At 43.7% G+C, this 21,620-nt stretch overlaps 2 protein-coding genes across 2 annotated transcripts in view; one reads left to right on the top strand and one right to left on the bottom strand.

The window, feature by feature from the left end:
- Positions 1 to 2,896: 2,896 nt before the first annotated feature.
- Positions 2,897 to 21,620, bottom strand: part of LOC309479447 (uncharacterized protein) — a 148,951-nt gene continuing 130,227 nt past the window's right edge. The window contains exon 2 of the mRNA XM_082143589.1: positions 2,897 to 4,486. Coding sequence (XP_081999715.1) covers positions 2,904 to 3,938 — 1,035 coding nt within the window. The 5' untranslated portion in view covers positions 3,939 to 4,486 and the 3' untranslated portion in view covers positions 2,897 to 2,903. The remainder of the gene's footprint in view (positions 4,487 to 21,620) is intronic.
- On the top strand, positions 15,559 to 20,130 carry LOC309479413 (olfactomedin-4-like). Its single transcript, XM_082143541.1, has 6 exons — positions 15,559 to 15,720; positions 16,541 to 16,690; positions 16,775 to 16,987; positions 17,904 to 18,051; positions 18,129 to 18,990; positions 20,059 to 20,130. Exons 1-5 carry the CDS (start codon positions 15,667 to 15,669, stop codon positions 18,962 to 18,964), a joined length of 1,401 nt encoding a protein of 466 aa, XP_081999667.1. The 5' UTR covers positions 15,559 to 15,666; the 3' UTR covers positions 18,965 to 18,990; positions 20,059 to 20,130.

Genomic DNA, 21,620 nt, shown 5'->3' with positions numbered 1-21,620 from the left:
GATCGAGCCGCGGGCCTGTGAGAGGAGATCTCTCCTCATTGGTACTGGCCACGGGGCAGTACTTGCTAACTGCATCACGGCTGGGAACCAAGGTTGGTTTTTCCAGAACGGTGCTACCAGCAGTACTGAGCATCCTTCTTCCCTGATCCATTCTATCACCTGAGGCAGGAGAGAGACGGGGGGAAAAGCATAGAGCGGGCGGCGGGGTCACACATGGGCCAGCGCGCTCCTGCTCTTGGAGAAAAATTCTTGACAGTGAGCGTTTTCTTGAGACGCAAACAGGTCCACTTCCGCTCTGCCGAATTTCTTCCACAGCAGTTGGACTGTCTGTGGGTGTAGAGACCACTCGCCTGCCGGAACATTGTTCCTGGACAGTCTGTCCGGTCCTATATTCAAGATCACTGGCACGTGCGCTGCTCTGAGCGAGCGCAGGTTGCACTGAGCCCATACCAGGAGGCGTTCTGCCAGCCTGTACAGTTTCTCGGATCTGATGCCGCCCTGGCGATTTATGTAGGACACCACAGACATGTTGTCCGAACGGACCAAGACGTGGTGACCTTTTATTTGGGGACAAAAACGCGTCAGCGCGTTGTCTACTGCCAGCATTTCGAGGCAGTTTATGTGCAGGAGCTTCTCCCGTTCTGACCACTGGCCGAAGAACGGTCTGCCCTCGAGCAGCGCTCCCCATCCCGAGGTGGACGCGTCCGTGGACACCACTTTCACCCTCGAGGAAGTCCCCAGGCTTACACCTGATTGGTACCAGTCGTTCGCTTTCCAGGGTTTCAGAGCTGAAACGCATTTCTGATTGACCCTGAGGCGAAGCAAACCGGGTGCCCACGCTTCGCGTGGGACTCGCGCTTTCAGCCAAAACTGCAGCGGGCGCATGCGGAGCAGACCCAGCTGGAGCAGACCCAGCTGGAGCACTGACGATGCTGAGGCCATGAGACCTAGCATCTTCTGAAATCTCTTGAGCGGGACAGACGCGCCGCAGCGAAAAGAGTTCGCTGTGCGTCGAATGTCTACCGCGCGCTGTTGTGATAGTCGCGCTATCATGGATAGTGAGTCCAGTTCTGTGCCCAGGAAAGATATTTTCTGACTGGGTGACAGGGAGCTCTTCGCCCAATTGACACTCAGACCCAAATCCTCGAGGTGATCGAGTAAAATTGTCGTGTGTTCTATGAGCACTGCGCGAGATTGCGCTAGAGTCAGCCAATCGTCCAAATAGTTCAGCACTCGCATACCTCTCATTCTGAGGGGTGCGAGCGCCGCATCCATGCACTTCGTAAATGTACGGGGTGCTAGGGACAAACCGAACGGCAGGACTGTGTACTGATATGCCTGGCCCTCGAAGGCGAATCTCAAATATCGCCTGTGACGTGACGCTATCTGTATTTGAAAATACGCGTCTTTCAGATCTATTGACACAAACCAATCTCCTTGGCGAATCTGCACAAGGATTTGCCTGGTCGTGAGCATCCTGAACTGTCGCTTCACAAGCACTTTGTTCAGTTGCCTTAGATCTAGTATGGGTCTGAGACCCCCGTCTTTTTTCGGTACCAGGAAGTATCTGCTGTATAGCCCTCCTTCGCTCTGATCTTGAGAGAGAGGCTCTATGGCCCCTTTGCTCAATAGTTTCGTCACTTCGGCTCGAAGTAGATGTGCTACTTCTGTTTTTACCGTGGTCTCGACGCGCGCCACATAGCGGCGAGGGCGTGGGCGAAACTGCAGCGAATAGCCTCTTTCTATAATGTTCAGCACCCACTTCGAAACCCCGGGTAGCTTTGCCCATGCGTCTGCATGGATAGCTAGGGGTTGAATACGAAGCGCGCTCCGCTCGCTCAGCGATGGAGAAGCTTCGGTGTGCTGTAACACAAGCGTGTTGCTCGTGACATTTGAAGCATGGGGCGGGCTGATGACAGCGGGCAGATTGCCCGCGCTCGACTCCTCTGCGGTGTTTAACCGCGAGGGGGAGGGCTGGGCGGTTCCCGTGGGAACTGTCATGTCTATGTGTGGATGTGGGCGCGGGACAGCGGGCACATTTATCACACCGAAAGCATCGTTCGCTTGCGTGAAGCGAGTGCACGTTGGTTTCGTTTTTATAGAAACCGTGAGACATGCATAACGTGGTGTTAGTGGGCACTGGGTAGTGGGCACGTTCACCATGTTTGAAGCGCAACCGATCTGAGTCGGTTTTATGTGCGCGAGCCCTGTGTGACAGGCTGTGCTTGTGTGTAGGGATGGGCACTGGGCAGTGGGCATTCTTACTACACATGAAACACCATCGGCCGTGGCCGGGACACCAGAAAATACACTCTTTTGGGGATTTATCTGGGTAGCCGTGAAAACGGCATTTGTGTGCAGGCAAGCGGGTGACAGAACCGACTTGTTGGCTGCAGAAAACACTGGAACAGTCACATTTTCTGGAACTGGACGAGCGAATAGCTTTGGTGTGAGTCCGGCTGCAGCGAGACTGGAACACCGTCGTTTTCCTAGCTGTGCTAGGACGACTTCGGGGCCTCGGGCTTCACCGTGATCCTAGGTCGCGAGCCACGTCCTGTGGGGCGGCGACCGGATGAGCGGGAGCGCGGTCTCGCGCTTCTGGCCTGGCGGCGCTGTGAAGTGGAGGCAGTGGACGGTGGCTGTGGCTGTGAGCTCTGAGCAGACGGTTTCGCACGGCCTGCTGCAGAGCTGGAGCGCTTCGGGAGGAAGTGCTTCATAGCCTGAGACGCTTTCTGTACCTCTGCGAATCTCTCCGCGAAATCCTTGACGGAGGATCCAAAGAGGCCTGTGGCGGAAAGCGGGGCGTCGAGGAACGCGGTGCGTTCAGACTCGGCCATTTCCGAGAGCGTCAGCCAGAGATGTCTCTCAGACACGGTGAGAGAAGCCATAGTCCGTCCAATGGCTTATGCTGCGGACTTAGCACGAAGAGCGAGGTCCGTGGCACTCCTTAAGTCCGGCACGCAGATCGCGTCAGGTCCTTCCTCATCCAACTTACGGAGGAGATCGGCCTGGAAGATCTGGAGCGTTGCCATGGTGTGCAACGCTGACGCAGCTTGCCCGGCGGCGGAGAAAGCGCGGCGGAGCAGGCTTGACGTCGTGCGGCAAGCTTTAGAGGGTAGGGCCGGCTTAGCGCGCCGTCCAGCGGAGGGCGGGCATAAGTGGGCCGCTATCGCCTCTTCAACCGGCGGCAGCGAGAGGTATCCTTTGTTCTTGGCATCGTCAACAGCGGAGAATGCCAAAGAAACAGCAGGACGCACTCTAGCAGAATAGGGGGCGCTCCAGGACTTGGCGACTTCTTCGTGTAACTCAGGAAGAAAGGGCGCCGGTCTGGACGCAGGCGAAGCGCGCTCCCCAGGCAGGAAAAATCCATCCAGCCGGTTGTGAGCGGGCTGCTCAGGCGAAGACCACTCGAGGCCGAGGCTCGCCGCGGCCTGTGCGAGCACTCGCATGAGTTCCGTCTCAATGGAAGCTCTCTTGCCTGACGACGTGCGGGCAGGGGGTGCGGGGTCCTCAGAGCCCGCCCAATCCTCACTGCCTGACGCCAGGATAGAGCAGGAATCATCCTCTCCCAGCAGGGCTTCCTCATCCGCGATATCAACGGAAGCGGCGGCAGACGGCGGCCGCTGTCCGTCAGGAAGCGAAACAGAAGAAGCCGGGGAAGCAAGCGGGCGAACCGGCGAGCTTTGGCGGCTGAGGGAGGGTTCCGGGGCCCGCTGGGCACGGCGCTTTTTACGCCGCGACGCCGCGGCAGGCGGGGGAGCAGTCTCGGTGAAGACGGCTAGGCGAGTCCTCAGAGTCGCCATTGCCATCAGCTCGCAGTGAGGGCATCCGCCGTCAGCGAGCGCGAGAGCTGCATGTTCCTCACCCAGGCAGGAAACGCAGATCACGTGGCGGTCCCCGTCGCTGAGTGTGGCTCTGCACGAGCCGCAGGAAGGCATCTTTAAAAAGACGCTAGCTCTTTTAGAAATGTGTGTCGCGGCGGCGACACACACACACAGAAATACAGTGTAATAAAAGAGAAGGATATAAGCGCCGGAAAGCGCAGCAGGAAGGCAGGAAGGCGGCGCGGCCAGCGACTTCAGTGACTCGTCCCGCTGAAGGTGCACTCTCTCGACGGCGCGGCTTCTAATCCAGCTCCAGCGATGCGTGTGCTTCGCTTGAAGGATGAAAAATCAGATAATAGCTGCCTGCGAGCGATATTTATAGGCCTAGACCACGCCCATTTCGGCGGGACGTGACGCAGCGGGCGCGAAGTGCCCTGATTGGGTCTGACGTCACGCCAGGCCTCGCTCGATAGGCTGCTGCAGTTGCCGCAGAGCAGCCAATAGGCGCGCGAGCTGTCTCGCCTATGTCTGCATTGCTGCTGCAACGCGTTTTGCATTATTACAAAATTAAGGATAATTTTTGGCTTCAATATCTCGCGGAAAAGGATTTTCCCCTAGCGTAAGATATCTTACGCAGTACGAGAGACCTCTCGTAAGAGAACCTCTGTATTCATAAAAGAGTAGGCGAGAATTACCTGGATGACATACTAATTATCGCGAGATTTGGACGTACATATACTTATAGTGCATTCGAATATGCCTACTTTCCTACTATATAGTAGGCGAAAACAGTACGTGAAAGAAAAAGTATGTTCGAAACATCAGTATTCATAAAAGAGTAGGCGAGAAGTTCCCGGATGGCTTACTGCTTCCAGACAGATTTTCGAGTGCTCATCTGATGGATACTTTTCTATCCCAGGAGGCCACGCGAGAGGATACGTCATTATCAAACATCGCAGAGATCAGCGACGCGGGTGCTTTCAAATGTGAGTAAACATGGTTCCTTGTGTTAAAATTGCATGTGTTGAACTACTGTAGAGTAAACTGTTGAATTGTTGAAGGTGTAAAGACTTTACACAGTATAGTTGTGATTTTGCTGTAAAAACATGTTTTATTATTTAACGTTATAGCTAACAGGGGAGCTCCAGTACGGACACATAAGTTACGTCTCTAAAGTGGATTTACATAAACAATATACATCTTAAAAACGCTTATTTTAAATGTCTATTTACATCTGACAGGAAAATCTTCAATAAGTATTGCAGAAGAGCACATCACAACATGAAATAGACATCTGAGTGATGTATGTGTGCTATTATGTAGAACAAATCTATAAAGTAACTAAACATAAGTTATCTATTTTATTTGTCCATTAGTACAGTTGATAAATTGAGGAACATTAATGTTAAACAACCTCAACATGTAAATGTAGTGCTGAGCTCATCACAGAGGTAATGTGAATCTCGTCTGGATGTTACAGGGACAGATGAACAGATGTGTGTTTTTCCAGTGGAGAGTGGCTCATGAAGCTGAATGCTGCCATAAAAGGCTTTGAGTGAGTATACTATAGAAATGAATAACAACAACTATTTAAATATTAAGTTGTAGTTTATTTGAATTATTGTAATTTCAAACAGAGCTATTACAGCACTTTTCTGATTCTTTATTTCTGTGCATTTGCTGCAGATCTTTTGTGGTGGAGCAGGACATGCAAGGGAAGATGATGGCGGCATTTGTGAAAAAAAGCGTTTTTGTCTTCTAAATAATACTGAAATCAAATGACATTGTGCTGTTAAAATGACTGCTTTTGTGTTATGTTTGTGCATTTTTGTAGGATCTGAAATGTCAGCAGGCTGGTGTGAGCACTGAGGATGAGGAGCTCAGAACTGAACCCTGGAGATGGTGCCATGGATGAGACCCTCCATCCCTCCATCTGCCCTTACGAGACCCTCCATCACTCCATCTGCCCTTACGAGACCGTCCATCACTCCATCTGCCCTTACGAGACCGTCCATCACTCCACCTGTCCTTACGAGACCGTCCATCACTCCACCTGTCCTTACAAGACCCTTCATCACTCCACCGGCCCTTACGAGACCCTACATCTCTCCTCCTGCCCTTACGAGACCCTCCATCACTCCACCTGTCCTTACGAGACCCACCATCACTCCACCTGTCCTTACGAGACCCTCCATCACTCCACCTGTCCTTACGAGACCGTCTATCACTCCACCTGTCCTTACGAGACCCTCCATCACTCCACCTGTCCTTACGAGACCCTCCATCTCTCCTCCTGCCCTTACGAGACCCTGCATCTCTCCTCCTGCCCTTACGAGACCCTCCATCATTCCACCTGCCCTTACGAGACCCTCCATCACTCCACCTGCCCTTACGAGACCGTCCATCACTCCACCTGCCCTTACGAGACCCTCCATCACTCCACCTGCCCTTACGAGACCCATCATCACTCCACCTGCCCTTACGAGACCCTCCATCACTCCACCCGCCCTTACGAGACCCTCCATCACTCCACCCGCCCTTACGAGACCCTCCATCTCTCATCCTGCCCTTACGAGACCCTCCATTACTCCACCTGCCCTTACGAGACCCTCCATCACTCCACCTGCCCTTACGAGACCCTCCATCTCTCATCCTACCGTTACGAGACCCTCCATCACTCCACCCGCCCTTACGAGACCCTCCATCACTCCACCGGCCCTTACGAGACCCACCATCACTCCAACTGCCCTTACGAGACCCTCCATCACTCCATCTGCCCTTACGAGACCCTCCATCTCTCCACCTGCCCTTACGAGACCCTCCATCTCTCCTCCTGCCCTTACGAGACACTCCATCACTCCACCTGCCCTTACGAGACCCTCCATCTCTCCACCTGCCCTTACGAGACCCTCCATCTCTCCTCCTGCCCTTACGAGACACTCCATCACTCCACCTGCCCTTACGAGACCCTCCATCACTCCACCTGTCCTTACGAGACCCACCATCACTCCACCTGTCCTTACGAGACCCTCCATCACTCCACCTGTCCTTACGAGACCGTCTATCACTCCACCTGTCCTTACGAGACCCTCCATCACTCCACCTGTCCTTACGAGACCCTTCATCACTCCACCGGCCCTTACGAGACCCTCCATCTCTCCTCCTGCCCTTACGAGACCCTCCATCTCTCCTCCTGCCCTCCTGCCCTTACGACACCCTCCATCTCTCCTCCTGCCCTTACGAGACCCTCCATCTCTCCTCCTGCCCTTACGAGACCCTCCATCATTCCACCTGCCCTTACGAGACCCTCCATCACTCCACCTGCCCTTACAAGACCGTCCATCACTCCACCTGCCCTTACGAGACCCTCCATCACTCCACCTGCCCTTACGAGACCCATCATCACTCCACCTGCCCTTACGAGACCCTCCATCACTCCACCCGCCCTTACGAGACCCTCCATCACTCCACCCGCCCTTACGAGACCCTCCATCTCTCATCCTGCCCTTACGAGACCCTCCATTACTCCACCTGCCCTTACGAGACCCTCCATCACTCCACCTGCCCTTACGAGACCCTCCATCTCTCATCCTACCCTTACGAGACCCTCCATCACTCCACCCGCCCTTACGAGACCCTCCATCACTCCACCGGCCCTTACGAGACCCACCATCACTCCACCTGCCCTTACGAGACCCTCCATCACTCCATCTGCCCTTACGAGACCCTCCATCACTCCATCTCTCCACCTGCCCTTACGAGACCCTCCATCTCTCCTCCTACCCTTACGAGACACTCCATCACTCCACCTGCCCTTACGAGACCCTCCATCACTCCACCGGCCCTTACGAGACCCACCATCACTCCACCTGCCCTCACGAGACCCTCCATCACTCCACCTGCCCTTACGAGACCCTCCATCACTCCATCTGCCCTTACAAGACCCTCCATCACTCCATCTACCCTTACGAGACCCTCCATCACTCCACCTGCCCTTACGAGACCCTCCATCTCTCCTCCTGCCCTTATGAGACCCTCCATCTCTCCACCGGCCCTTACAAGACCCTCCATCACTCCACCTGCCCTTACGAGACCCACCATCCCTCCACCTGCCCTTACGAGACCCTCCATCACTCCACCGGCCCTTACGAGACCCTCCATCTCTCCTCCTGCCCTTACGAGACCCTCCATCTCTCCTCCTGCCCTTATGAGACCCTCCATCTCTCCACTGGACCTTACGAGACCCACCATCACTCCACCGGACCTTATTGCCTCAGATTGTGAAGAACAACTAATCACGCAACAATCTCAGGCACGAAGGCACGGCTCACCTCTGGCGGTCAGCTGATTAGCCTACATACATGATTGTAGTTTGAATAAAGCTTTGTTGACTAGTATATGCATTTGTTTATTGTGTGATGGTGACTTTCATTCATTCTTTTACTAATTTATTAATATTTCTCGTTGTCAGTAAATAAAATATAATTATTTAATTAATTAATGCTTTAATTAATTGTTTGAATAAAAATGTAGATATGTTCACTATATACACATCTAGAGTGTATTCATGCATAGCTATGTCATATGACATACATTACATTTTGTTTGTTTTATTGAATTATATCATTTTCAGTTAAAAGTAATATAATTAAGTATTGGTCAGCATTTATCGTTGTTATTATTGTATGTTTTGGGATGGGATAGCAATGCAATTCATTCTGGGGTAATATACATTTTTAATATTAATGATACTTACATTTTTTGAGTATAAAATCAACAGTTTTCTCCAAAGGCGAATCTTCGCACAGCTGCCCTTTGTGCAGACATTACAAACGCTGGGGAAAACCGTTCTAGGTAGGGCTTTCGAGTTACTGATGTTATGAGGTATATATATCATGGGTTTGCATCTATGGTTTGCATACATAATATGAGATTTTATACACAGGAAAAAAGAACCTACAAGGTTGAATATCTTAGTATATATTTTCTTAAATAATTCATTATAATACATTTAAAAAATTATTTTTTTGTTATTTATAGGCCTAGGCCTGAGGGATGAAACGAGAGTTAAATTCACAAGAAAAAGAGGAAAACATAAAGCAGTTTGCCACTTTTGCTTGTGGATGAAAACGTTTGGATATAAAATAAAGAAATTAACAACATATTCAAGAGATGACAATTTGGGGATTTCATAATAAAAATAAATAATATCGTTAAGGATAAAACGGTGGGTCACATTAGTAGGGTTAAAAATAAGAACTTAAATCAACCCTAAATGTATTTTCTTCAAAAAGACCAAAAATGAGCAAGTTTAATCAATATCAAGATATTTACAGATAGATGAATTAAACGTGTCGTTCAAATCTTTTAAGTTGTTGCGCGTGTGATAACGCGTCGTAGGTCACATGATAACGTCAACATGGCAGATGTCCGGTTCGCATTCAAACTTAACGAGATCAGGCTATAAAGTACCTACTCTTTTAGCGCTCGTTAAGTAAGTACTTATTGAAATTAAGTACCAACTCATTGAGTATGCGGTTTCGAACGCAGCCTGTGTTTCTTTAACACCAGTAAGCAGTAAGCCATCCGGGAACTTCTCGCCTACTCTTTTATGAATACTGATGTTTCGAACATACTTTTTCTTTCACGTACTGTTTTCGCCTACTATATAGTAGGAAAGTAGGCATATTCGAACGCACTATAAGTATATGTACGTCCAAATCTCGCGATAATTAGTATGTCACCCAGGTAATTCTCGCCTACTCTTTTATGAATACAGAGGATTCGTACATACTTTTCCGCTCGCCTACTCTTTTTCCCCTACTATATAGTAGGGAAGTATGCGGTTTCGAACGCAGCCACAGACTCAGTGTTAGAGTTAATTTGATACTTAAGTGATTAATTGAGTGATGATTGTTTGATTATTGAAGACACCTGATGTTAATGAGCAGAATCACTGAAGAAAAGAGAAACACAAGAACTACAACTGACTTCAACCACAGCTTTAGATGAAATCAACTGAAAATACATTAAATATCTCTTTTTACAAACCAGACTGACTTTATTTCTGTCATTTGTCTACAATTCTTTTTGAGAATTAACAAAGGTTTAGATGTTGATGTTTTATTGAAAATGTTTGGTCACCATTGTGGTGATCAGTGTTTTCCTTTAGTTGGGCAGTTTGACTCTTGGCTTTTTATGCGAGTTTGTGGTTTTTGTAAAAGTGTTACAAAACACTTGGGGAAAATCTATTAACAACGAATAACCACACTGATAACACTTGCTGTAAAAAAAGATAAAGTTCTGACATTATTATACCATTTTCCATTAAAAAGGTAATCTACCATAGAAAACTATGCATTCTGGGATGTATTTGTCGTTTAACACCGTGTTCATATGGAAACCATCAGCAGGGTGTTAAAGAAACACAGACTCAGTGTTAGAGTTAATTCAATACTTAAGTGATTAATTGAGTGATGATTGGTTGATTATTGAAGACACCTGATGTTAATGAGCAGAATCACTGAAGAAAAGAGAAACCATTATGGTGATCAGTGTTTCCTTTAGTTGGGCAGTTTGACTCTTGGCTTTTTATGTGAGTTTGTGGTTTTTGTAACACAAAATTTGTTGCAAAGGAAGCATATACAAAAATGATCAGGTGATATAATTTTCATCATCATAAAAATAAAAAAAAAGGAATATTTATGATTTGCGATCGGGGCGGCTCCGACGTTCTTCCGATCAGTTTCGGACACTCTTAACACACCTCACACCAAGGGAAAATCTGATAAGATAATCTGTAGAACCATCAAGATAATCGGGACATAGCTAGGATTGTCGGAAGGGGGAAATTGGCCCAAAATCAGGCCGATTTTCTTTTGGTGTGTACCCAGCATTACACTGCCTGTGTTTCTTTAACACCCTGCTGATGGTTTCCATATGAACACGGTGTTAAATTTCACTGACAGTAGAAATGATGCACCCCCTCATAAACTATCCAGTTGGGTTATAATAACCAGCTGCTGTTTTGCCAAACTTGATTAAACTGGATTGGTAATTTTGTCTTCTGTCCAAAGAGGAAACTTCTTGAGGTGAGTTAAGGTTTCTGCAAATCATGCTTAATAAGCTGGATGTCCTTCCTCTGTCGTTTATGCTGTTGTCTTCTTCTAGCACTCTTGCTCTTCTTCACTGTAGTCTTCATCTATCTCATCTCTGCAGACGGTTTCAACACGTTCTCTTCAATCCTGTGTATCCTTTTGATAATCTCTGTGGTTGGTTACAAAACATTAAGTTCAAGAACCTAACTTTCAAAACTTTTGCTCATCTCATCCTGCTCTACAAAATACAGTTCAAATACATTTGTTTCTACATTAACTCCATTTTAAGTAATGCAGGTTCTTTCCAAGCAGCATTCAAGCATCTTTATATGGCATTAACTTAAAAGCAAGCAAATAATATTTCTTTGAAACAGGTAAAATATCCAAAACACGTTCATCAGCTGGAGAAAAAATCATTCTGAAAGTGATTACAACAATATCGCTTCTCAATGCCTATTTTCGTTATAACTGTGGTGTAAACTCTACTATCTATAATATTTAGAACGATTTTAAGAACTATATCTTTATCGTTATCTTCATAGTTATCGTCCTTTGTGTGAACGGGCCTTAATACTGTTATTTCTCAAAATATGACATGTATAACACATCAATAACACAAAAACAAACACTAATGACACTCATCTTCATCAACCACTACAGATAAATAACAACAGTAGCAAAATATGTATTGAGATTCATATGCTGATTCTTGATGTTTGTGTGTGTATCTAAAGGTTTTTCTTTTCTTACAATGTATCTAAAAATTTAATTCAGAATGTTTGATCTCTGGCAAGAAAGCATTGCTGGTGAAAATATATTAATAAATATAGCTGCAAGCAGCAATTAGCGGGGTTCAAGCATTTTAAGATGCCAACTATGCTGTTAAGGTCTAGGCCAACCACAGCCTGACACCATAAAATATCCATGATGGAGAATATGCTAAAACACATTCACAAAAGAATGAAAGGCATAAATAATAATACTTAATATAGACTAAGCATGCTTACACATGCAAACATTTTGTTTTTGATACAGATATTTGAAATATATGATGGGTAACAAAATGTTTACTGCAAGTGTCCTTTGTAAAACACCATTTTCAGGTTTCATATTACTAATAATGTAGCACAATTGTCAAAACTAATGTTTCAATAGATGAATTTTGATCAAATATGATTGTAAATGTTATAATAGTGATTTTATAATTTCGAAATATGAATTATAGAAACACATCAGTAAGTAGTAAGAAAAAAAGACTATTATAACCAGCATCGGACCACTCATTAGCTTGCTTTCATTTAAATGTGTCTGTTAAACTCCATTAAACATGCTTACACACACACAATTTGTTGTAGATATAGATATTTGAAATAAACGATAGTTAAATAAATGATTATTTCAGGCCTCCCATTTAAAATATTTCGTGTCATTGCAATCCTAATGTGATAATGCAAAATATGATGCATAAAATTAACAATTGAAGAGGTACATTTTGATAAAGTCATTTGTAATGCTATTTTAAAGATTTTATAAAGTTTAAATATGATTTCAAATGCAAAACCCTTGAAAATAATTATTTTACAGCGCAGAATGAGCCAATGAGTGCTGTCCTCTGCTATTGTGTGGTGGTTTTGTGTTTTAGATATAGATATTTAACCCCTTTATATTAACCTTTTTATAACCCCTTTTTATCCAGAGCCTAATCTCTGTTTAAACAGGTGATCTATTATTCGTTTTTTATTATTAATTATTGTAGAAATGTGATACTGTAAGATCCATTGTTGTGAAAATCAGATTTAAAAATCTCTGTGGTATTATGCTGACTCACACAGAGATCAAGAATTAGCATATGAATCTCAACGATGGTGACATTAAAAGTTTCATGTCACAGTGCATGTTGGGTACCAGCACAGGTACTCACCCAGACTCCCATCATGCATTGTAGCACAAATACTTTTATCACCATTGCTGAGATTTATTTGCTGATTCTTAATGTCTGTGTGAGTCAGCATAATACCACAGAGATTTTTAGATGTATCTGTTTTCAGAGTATTTTAGATGATACCTTTTTGTGCACAAACTGTTTGTTAAATCTTTCACTTTATCTGTTTGCCACAAAACTGCTAGCTCTTATGTTGTAGAATCACAGTTTTAATATAATGAATAAAACTAATAATACATTACCTGCTTCACAAAAAAAGCTATTAGTTTGACATTACTTTTCAGCTGTTATTTTGTCTATGGAGCAAATTATATGAATATTGTGTGTATGTGTGAAAAACAACGTGATTACAGAGACATAAACTAGTTAGCGCCAACAAGGGGCCAATTTCTTTCAAAATTCTTACAGAACTCTAGAGATATGAGTCGAACATGCTCACAGAGATTCGTTCTGATCAGCCTTTGGTAACCCTGTCTGATAGCTACTCAAATTTCATTGGCGGCCATGTTTTTTGAGATACGCCAATGTCCTCATAGACTATCATGGCACCTCGTACAAACACAGCGCATGCCAATTTTCAAGTCATTTGGGATAATGGTTGGGTGGTTATATACATTTTTATATGTTTTAGCGCTACCAAGTGGCCAATTGTCGCAATTTCTTTCACGTAACCTCAGATTGAGCTCATACACATGTGTCCCGAGGTTGGTGAAAATATCTAGTTCCGTTCATGAGTTATAGCCATTTTTGTAAATATGGCCGCTGACATCTAGAACATTTGGACACCCCCTAGCGACCGTGCAGCGAAATTTCTAATTTTCTTAATAATTATTGACAATCAGACTCCAGAGAATCTTGCTGCACTGGTTTGGTTCAGATTGGGCCAAAAGCCGAGGACTAGTGCGCAAAAGTAGGTTTTTCACAAAATCCAAAATTACTCAAAATCTTGAGGTTTATTTTTGTCTCGATGAAGAGGTTTGAAACTTACTGTACACAGGTTTTGTTATATTAAATACTCCATATTTTCTGATGAAAACGCATCAGGATCTCATGGTGTAGAAATCCTAGATTGTTATGATCATGTAAAATTGATACCAGACATTCAGTCCCTGAATGAAATCAAGCCACTACATTATGATCAGACTCTTAGTATCAACAAGTAGCCAACATACTTGATCACATGTTCTCTTGCTAAACCACACACTTACAGCAGGCAGAGTAAAACTGACATCAATTAGTCAAGGCAAAAGAGCCCAACTAAAGCAAACACTGACCTCCTCAATGGTGACTTCAAATGAAACAAATATCAATGTCTAAACCTCTGTCAGTTCTCAGTGTGAACTTCTGTAGACATCTGACAGAAATAGTCAAAGTATCTGTATTTTATGTCTGTGATTAAGAGCAGCACAAGAGGCTCAGTGGCAAACACTGTCTGAGCCAGAAAGTCTTTCCTTCAGATCTGGTTTCTCTCACGATCCAAAGATGTGTGAATTACAGATGCTAAGTTGTCTAAAGGTGTGAGTGGTTTCTTTTATTTTCATGATTTTTGTACAAACACACACTGTCTGTGAGTTGCTTTGCAATTAAAGATGGAAATTACATTGAAATAAATGTGAGTTTAAATTGAATGCATCCTGAGAGTGATTATTTGGTCCACAAACAGTATAAATCGTCAAAATGAGACCTTAAATGATGTTGAAAATATGTCCAAAATGACATTTGAACTGGTTTTTAAACTTGTACGGAGGTTCCATGAACGTCTATATCGGACGTGCAGAACTCGTCAAAAAAGACATCATAAACACTTTCATTCTGGCTCCTCAGTGGACGTCTCTTTAACGTACGCTTGAAAAGAGGTCTTTTGAACATAATTTTGCTTAGTGGCGGCGGGACTCGAACCGGGAACCTTCTTGCTGTGCTTCCCTCAAGAAGTTCGTTCCACATCAAATGCAGTACACGCTTTGACAGTACGTGATTTTAGTGTATGTGATTCCAGGTCGATTCCCCAAATTAAGTAAATGAAAAAGTATTTAAATGATTTGCAGAGCTCCAGTAAAGTTATTTATACCTTTATATAAACTTATGTAAAGTTATAAATATATATTACATATAGCATGGTCATGTCTTCTACCACCAATACTTCTCCTAAATACTGCTTCAGTAATTTTCTAAATGCCACTTTAATGTAGCATACAAAGCACCAGGATACACATACAATTTATTTGTCTATTCCAAATTATAGCTGATATCAGTATATATTGAAAAGTAATTGCCGGTTATGATTTATTGCTCATAATATTTACAGGGTTGCAGATTTAGCCCAAATTAAGTTACTCAATAGTGTCTTGCTTATTTGGGACCTTAGTTAATTTTGCTTATAGATTGTTGGTAAACATCTTCTTCTTTTTTTTATAAATAAAGAAATAACTTTTTCTTCTAATATCCTATTTCTCAATAATAATTTGGGTGACCTGATGATAACAAATATCCATAAGTGTTTCTTTACATCATTCCTTCTTATGTGCTAGTTTATCTAAATTACACAACACAGCCGAGTCTTGTCCTGAACTGCTGATGACATATTTCATGTGAAAACACACCTGTTTTTCCTCTCTGCCTTAACCCACTGCCTTAAATCCATAAAATAAAGTGCCTTAGCAGTGTTGTGTAAAAAACAAATTGGAACATAATTTGTCAGACAATAATGCTATGAAAAATCCAGATGCTGTTTATGGGATGTAAGATAAGATCGTCTTTAAAAGCCAGTGAACTCTGTTCCTGCAACACAACTAACTGATGCACAATGATCGTCACACTTCTTTATTTCGTCCTCTTCAGGTCTGCTGTGGTCGAGGGGGTGAGTGCAGTTTATTTCTTAATGTTTGAAAGCAGCAAAAACTGAAAGCTCTTTACAGATAAATTAACAGTAAGCAGAGGATACATGATACTTACTGATCCCATTGTCATTGCTTTGACTCAGCAGCAGCAAAATGAAAAAGTAGGTCTTAAGATGAGATTTGAATGGTTTAACAATATAAAATGATTAAAGTTTAGGAGACACCAGAGAAACCATGCTCACTCATAGATTTGAAAGCGGCAGACCATAAAATATTAATTGGAATATCTCAGATACCTGAAAATGAATAAAAGATCAATGCAAAGGATATGTAGTTTTGGTACTGAATCTTGTAAAGCCTTAAAGGGTTAGTTCACCCATAATTGTCATCAATTAGCCTCTTCATTCCAAACCCGTAAGATTTTCGTTCATCTTCTGAACACAAATGAAGATATTTGAAATGAAATTGAGAGATTTTTGTCCCTCCATTGACAGTCTAAGGAACTACCATTTGTTACTTCAAAAAGTACACATGAATAAAGTGGTTTAGTCCTAATGTTCTGAAGAGACTTGATCACTTTATATGATGAACAGACTGAATTTATTCATACTTTGATGCTAGAACTTGAGGTGGGTCAGAGCTGGTATTATTTTGTCATGCCTGCAGTAGAGCAAGGCACCAGCAACACCAAGGTCATGGGTTTGATTCCCAGTGAAGGCATGAACTAATAAGATGAAATCCTTGAATGCAATGTAAATCTCTTTAACAAATGCATGAAATGCAAACTGATGTAGAAGAGGAGAAAGGCTGATGGCCTTCACCTCTCTTCTGTTGGCACAGGGTCTCTGGACTGAAGGCAGTGGAGATCCCAGTGGAGAATGCATGTGTAAGGCTTTCCTGCCCAACAGCACATTTCCAGTCGGAGAGCTCATCTCGCTGGAGAGCACAGCAGTTGAGATCAACCGCAAACTGGAGATAGAGATTAGCAAGGTTTGGTACAATCTCAATAACTCATGAGACTAAAATGAAGTAACATGCAGATGCTTTAATGGTTCTTTAATGGTTCTTGTACAGGTGGAGACTTATGAGTTTAAACTAAGCATCTACATGGCAAAGATAACAAACCTGACAGTGCTGATCAAGCTGATGGAGAATGACCCTGACTCCTACAGTGAGCTCCACTTGGAGAAGGTGAAAATCAAGATCAAGCAAGTGGAGGCTCTAATTGTGGAACTGCAGGCGTCTATACAAGCCACCTCTGCCGTGCTTATAGCCATACGCGAACAGGTGACACTTTCTGAACCTTTGATAAAAAAATAAATAAAAATTGGTTGGGTTGACAAAGCAAACCTACAGCTTTTGTAAAAGCTTGAGTTTGATTCTTTAAAAAAAAAAAAAAAATTAAACTATAACTTTTCCTGTAGATTTCAAGCTACAGCCACAAACTAATCTTCACCAGCTAACTGGTGTTACAGCATGGTAAAGCTGGTTAAACAGCAACAATAGCACCAAAAAAAACACTAACCAGTCAAAACCAGTCTGGTATGGAGATTCATGCTGGTCTTTTCAGCAGGGTATTTAACCTTCAAACTCTTGCCAATGTCCAGACGAGTCTTCGCTCAGCCAACAATCAATTGGTCTTTTTGAGTTTCTAGTTCTCAAGCGGTGGCTCAGTGGGTATCACTGCTGCGTCCAGCAAGAAAGTCACTGTTTTATTCCTGCTTGGCTCGAGAGGCCTTTCTGTATTAGGTGAACGTGATTTGACCAAATACAATGTGTTCCTGGATCAACATCTTGGTTGATCCTGGAAAAACATTCCAAACAAACAATAATTTTTGAGGGATGATTTTACAGTTTAGGCTTACAAACAGGGCTAGGTGCTTCTACATCATTATTATTCACCTATCATTTCCCTCTGATTTAAGTGATAAGTTATGGTTAGGTTTATGATAAGGATATGGTTAGGATAAAATTTTAAGACAGGAATGTTGTTCCAGGATCAACAAAATAGGTTGAGTTTGCATGTTCTCCAAGTAAGTGTTGCTGGGTGTTCAACAAACCAAAGACTTGAGGTGAATTGGAGACTATAAAATTGCATATTGCATAATTGCATGCATGTGAACTCAGTGGTGGACTATTCTGGGTGATTTCCCGCCTTTGGCTTGAGATTAACTTGATCAAATTTTCTTTTTGATGAAAACAGATCAGAGTTACGGTTTCTGCGCTGACTCAATTGGAGATCACCTACGACAAGAACCTGGTTCTTGTGACACGTCGAGAATATTTAATTCTTCAGCAGAAACTAGAGGCGTGTGAGATACGCCATAATGAAATCTTTAACCCCAACATTGGTAAGTCTTTCTGTATCAAAATACTGAATGTGTATCTGTCTTGAACAATTTATCAACTCATTTACTTGTTTTAACAGGAATCTGCAATCACAGTGGAATTAGAAGAATCAGCAAACCCATCATCAGCCAGCTAAACGCAGACTTGAATGGAGGTTTCAAGTATGGAGGATGGGGTAAAGACTCCAAGCCCTTGCCTGGCTCTGAGGACATGTACTGGTACTACGGCTATACGGACACTCTGGTCACTAAAATCACACAGTACTCTGACTACTACAAGCTGATCATGAGACAGGTCTTTAAGACACATGAGCTTTATGTCAGATATCAATATGATTGGCAAGGCACTGGAAACAACTACATTGTGCGAGAAAACACCCTGTACTATCAGTTCAGAAGCACTTTTGGTATGGCAAAGTTCAACATGACTAGTGTAACAGCTCAGTACAAGGTGATTCCCAAGGCCAGCGCCAGATTCTCCTACCATTACTCGGCCAACCAGAACCTGGACTTTGCAGCCGATGAGTCCGGCCTGTGGGTAACTTATGCCACAGAGGAATCGAAGGGTAAACTGGTTTTAGGGAAGATTAACGAGGAGACATTTGAGGTAGGTAAGGTTTGGCAGACCAGTATTTTCAAACCATCTGTAGGAAACACTTTTATGGTGTGTGGTGTTATGTATGCCACACGGTCTGTAGACTCTAAAACTGAAGAGATCTTTTACACGTTTGACACTCGCACAGAAAAGGAAAGCTATGTTAGTGTTCCCTTTGAGAAGTTCCAGGACTCCTATGTTTACCTGGACTACAACCCAACCGATCAGAAACTTTACATGTACAACAATGGTTATTACATCAGCTATCATGTTTGGTTCAACCGTGAGGGCTCAAGAGATAAACTCTTGATTAGCAAATGATCTGAGAATTCTGAATATTTGATTAAAGGGTAGGGTAGGTAATCCTGTTCAGAAACACTTTTTTTTATACTGGGTGAAATGGTCCTTCCATCCTGATAGTAGTCAATACATTATGTGTTTAGAAAAAGGAATGAAAAAAATCAGACCTCTGTAGCAGCTGCAGGACAGTAAAAACTCTGACCAATCACTGCCATTCGGTGCGAATGTAAAGAACCAATCAGATGCCTTCATGTCTCGTGCCCGCCCCGAGCCCCACTGCGCGCGCTGCCCGGCGTGCACTCATCACATGTCACCGTTCCCGGAAATATTCAGCTCAAAGCACCTGCATATGCAGTCAGCAAAGGCAAACAAGGCAAAAACGACTTCCTCGGACCCTGCCCGCGCTCTTGAACGACCTCCTCTGCTTCGCCCTCAACCCCGGACCTGTCCTCGAGCCGACGATGCGGTAGCTGCTACTTGTCTCCGGACTCGGAGTGTACGTTAGTCTTCATTAGAGTCAACAATGTTTTCATCATGGAAACTCTTACATGCAAAACACCGTATATGTTATGAATCTTACACGAAATTCATCTTCATCACAGTGTAACTGATGGTAATGGAAAAACGTGTATCAATGCAACCTGTTTTTAGTTTTGCCTTATAAATATAGCTCGTTACCGAATGAAACTTTACCATTATCGATATGCTAGCTTGATAGTGAGTACTAAAAGAAATCTTATTTGTTTATATTCATAGTGATAAAGTTAGGTATTTTATTACATGTGATTCTGACATGATGTCACTCTATGTACTGCGCTCCTTCCTCTCCACTCGTCTCAGGTAATAAATGCGTCTTGTTCCAGCCTGAGCGTTTGGCGTCGCGCGTTCATGTGTTTTGGGGGCGTGGCTTTGGAAGGAGCTCAGAAGGGAGGGGGTGGAGTGAATGGAAATAATGAGCTGTGTTTATTGCAGATTAAAAGGTCTACAGTCTCTCGATTTTTATATTTTCTTTTTCAGAGTACTTACATTTTAATTATGTATTGGTATATAAAGACAGTTTAAACAAATTTGGAATGTTTTTTTTTTAGAAAAAGGATTACCTACCCTACCTTTAATCTGTCAAAAACAGAACAGCAATGAATGTGCTGTATTTCACTGTGTGTAATAAACTCTTATGAGCATTATGATATATGTGAGATTTCTTCTTATGCTAATCAATAACTGTGCTTCATTCATTTTTGTCTTTGAATTCCTTATAATTTCTCATCTTCCTCAAACTATGCAGAGTCACGATTAATCTACCGTTGTAAATATACGTTTTTGTGATCAATGCATCTTAAGGAGTGGAATTCTAAACAGAATTCTTGAATGGAAGTCTTTTGATTAACAGTTGGCCCATTCTCGAATGATAACTACTAAGATATCACTACGCCACTACAAATGCAACCCTAATATTACACTGAAACAAAAGATTGTATATTGTACCCTGTATGATACATGTTATGAGGGTAAATTTGCTTCGGCACAACAATTTTACCTGCCATGTGGTAAATGTGTAACTGTGTGGAAAGTTTGGTTTTAACGCTGATCAGGACATTGTACAGTCAAAAACATATACAGATGCACATGTCCGCATGCACACTCATTCACACCCATCTTATAAGGTTATTGTAATGTGCAGGAGCAAAGGCCAGGGTGTCCACAAATCCTTTAACAAATTTAAGACATTAAGACTTTTTATGTAAAAATTAAAATGTCTTAAATCCATGTTTCAAAAGTCTTAAAATGCAACCAGATAGTCACCGCAGTGAAGATTGACATTTTATTGTCACCCGTTGTATTCAGAAATTTTACAACCGTGTCAATGCGTTTTGCCATGACTGCTTAAAGTAGCCTAACTGACGCGTTTAAGCGATAAAGAAACTTGGCTGAATGAGAAAATAAAAAGGCAAAACGTGCTTTATTAAGTTATTAAAATTGCAATAAACCATGCAAGAGATCTGAATTCAGCACTCGCATGCTAACAGGCAGCCCTCCGTGAGCACATACTCGAAGCGTGCGCACTGAAAGCCTTCTGTCAGCGTTCAAGCACCCAATTCAGTTCTCCTGCGCTTTACCTATCAAATACACGCACTTATGTGTCAAAATGGCGACTTGACGAGCATTCACGTAAACGCAGTCGGTTATGTCAGACCCTTTGTTTCTACGGGCAGGAGCAAGAGCAAGTGTCCAGCCATGCTGTTGTCTTCACGTATGCCTCCACCACTGGCTGTGGTGCCACGTACAGCGGGCATTCAGTTTCGGTTATGTGGACGGGCCCCCACCTGCATTGGCACATCAACTGCCTCGAGTTGCTAGCAGTACGTCTTACGCTGGGCCGCTTCAAATAGCCGCTACTAGGTGAGCTTGTACTGGTCCGCACTGTGGCCGCTGCGTACATCAATCATCAAAAAGGGTCTACGCTTCCGTCACATGTCCTAACTTGCCCACCATCTTCTCCCATAGAGTCAGAAGCATCTGAGGTCGCTTCGTTGCATTCACATTTCGGGACTGCTCAGTTGTGCAGCTGACGAGCTCTCACGACAGCCTGCGCTTCCAGGAGAGTGGAGACTCCATCCCCAGGCGGTCCAACTGATCTGGAGATGCTTCAGAGGAGTACAGAAGACCTGTTTGCCTC

Source organism: Leuciscus leuciscus, assembly GCF_965113295.1.
Source record: "Leuciscus leuciscus genome assembly, chromosome: 17".
NCBI lineage: Eukaryota > Metazoa > Chordata > Actinopteri > Cypriniformes > Leuciscidae > Leuciscus > Leuciscus leuciscus.
The sequence above is the reverse complement of the archived record's forward strand: the minus strand, read 5'-3'. Positions and strand labels throughout refer to the sequence as shown.

Coding starts and splice junctions, on each gene's coding strand:
- LOC309479413 (XM_082143541.1), top strand. CDS start 15,667: ATGATCGTCACACTTCTTTATTTCGTCCTCTTCAGGTCTGCTGTGGTC. Junction 15,721..16,540: donor GGTCTGCTGTGGTCGAGGGG/GTGAGTGCAGTT, acceptor CTGTTGGCACAG/GGTCTCTGGACTGAAGGCAG. Junction 16,988..17,903: donor TTATAGCCATACGCGAACAG/GTGACACTTTCT, acceptor TGATGAAAACAG/ATCAGAGTTACGGTTTCTGC.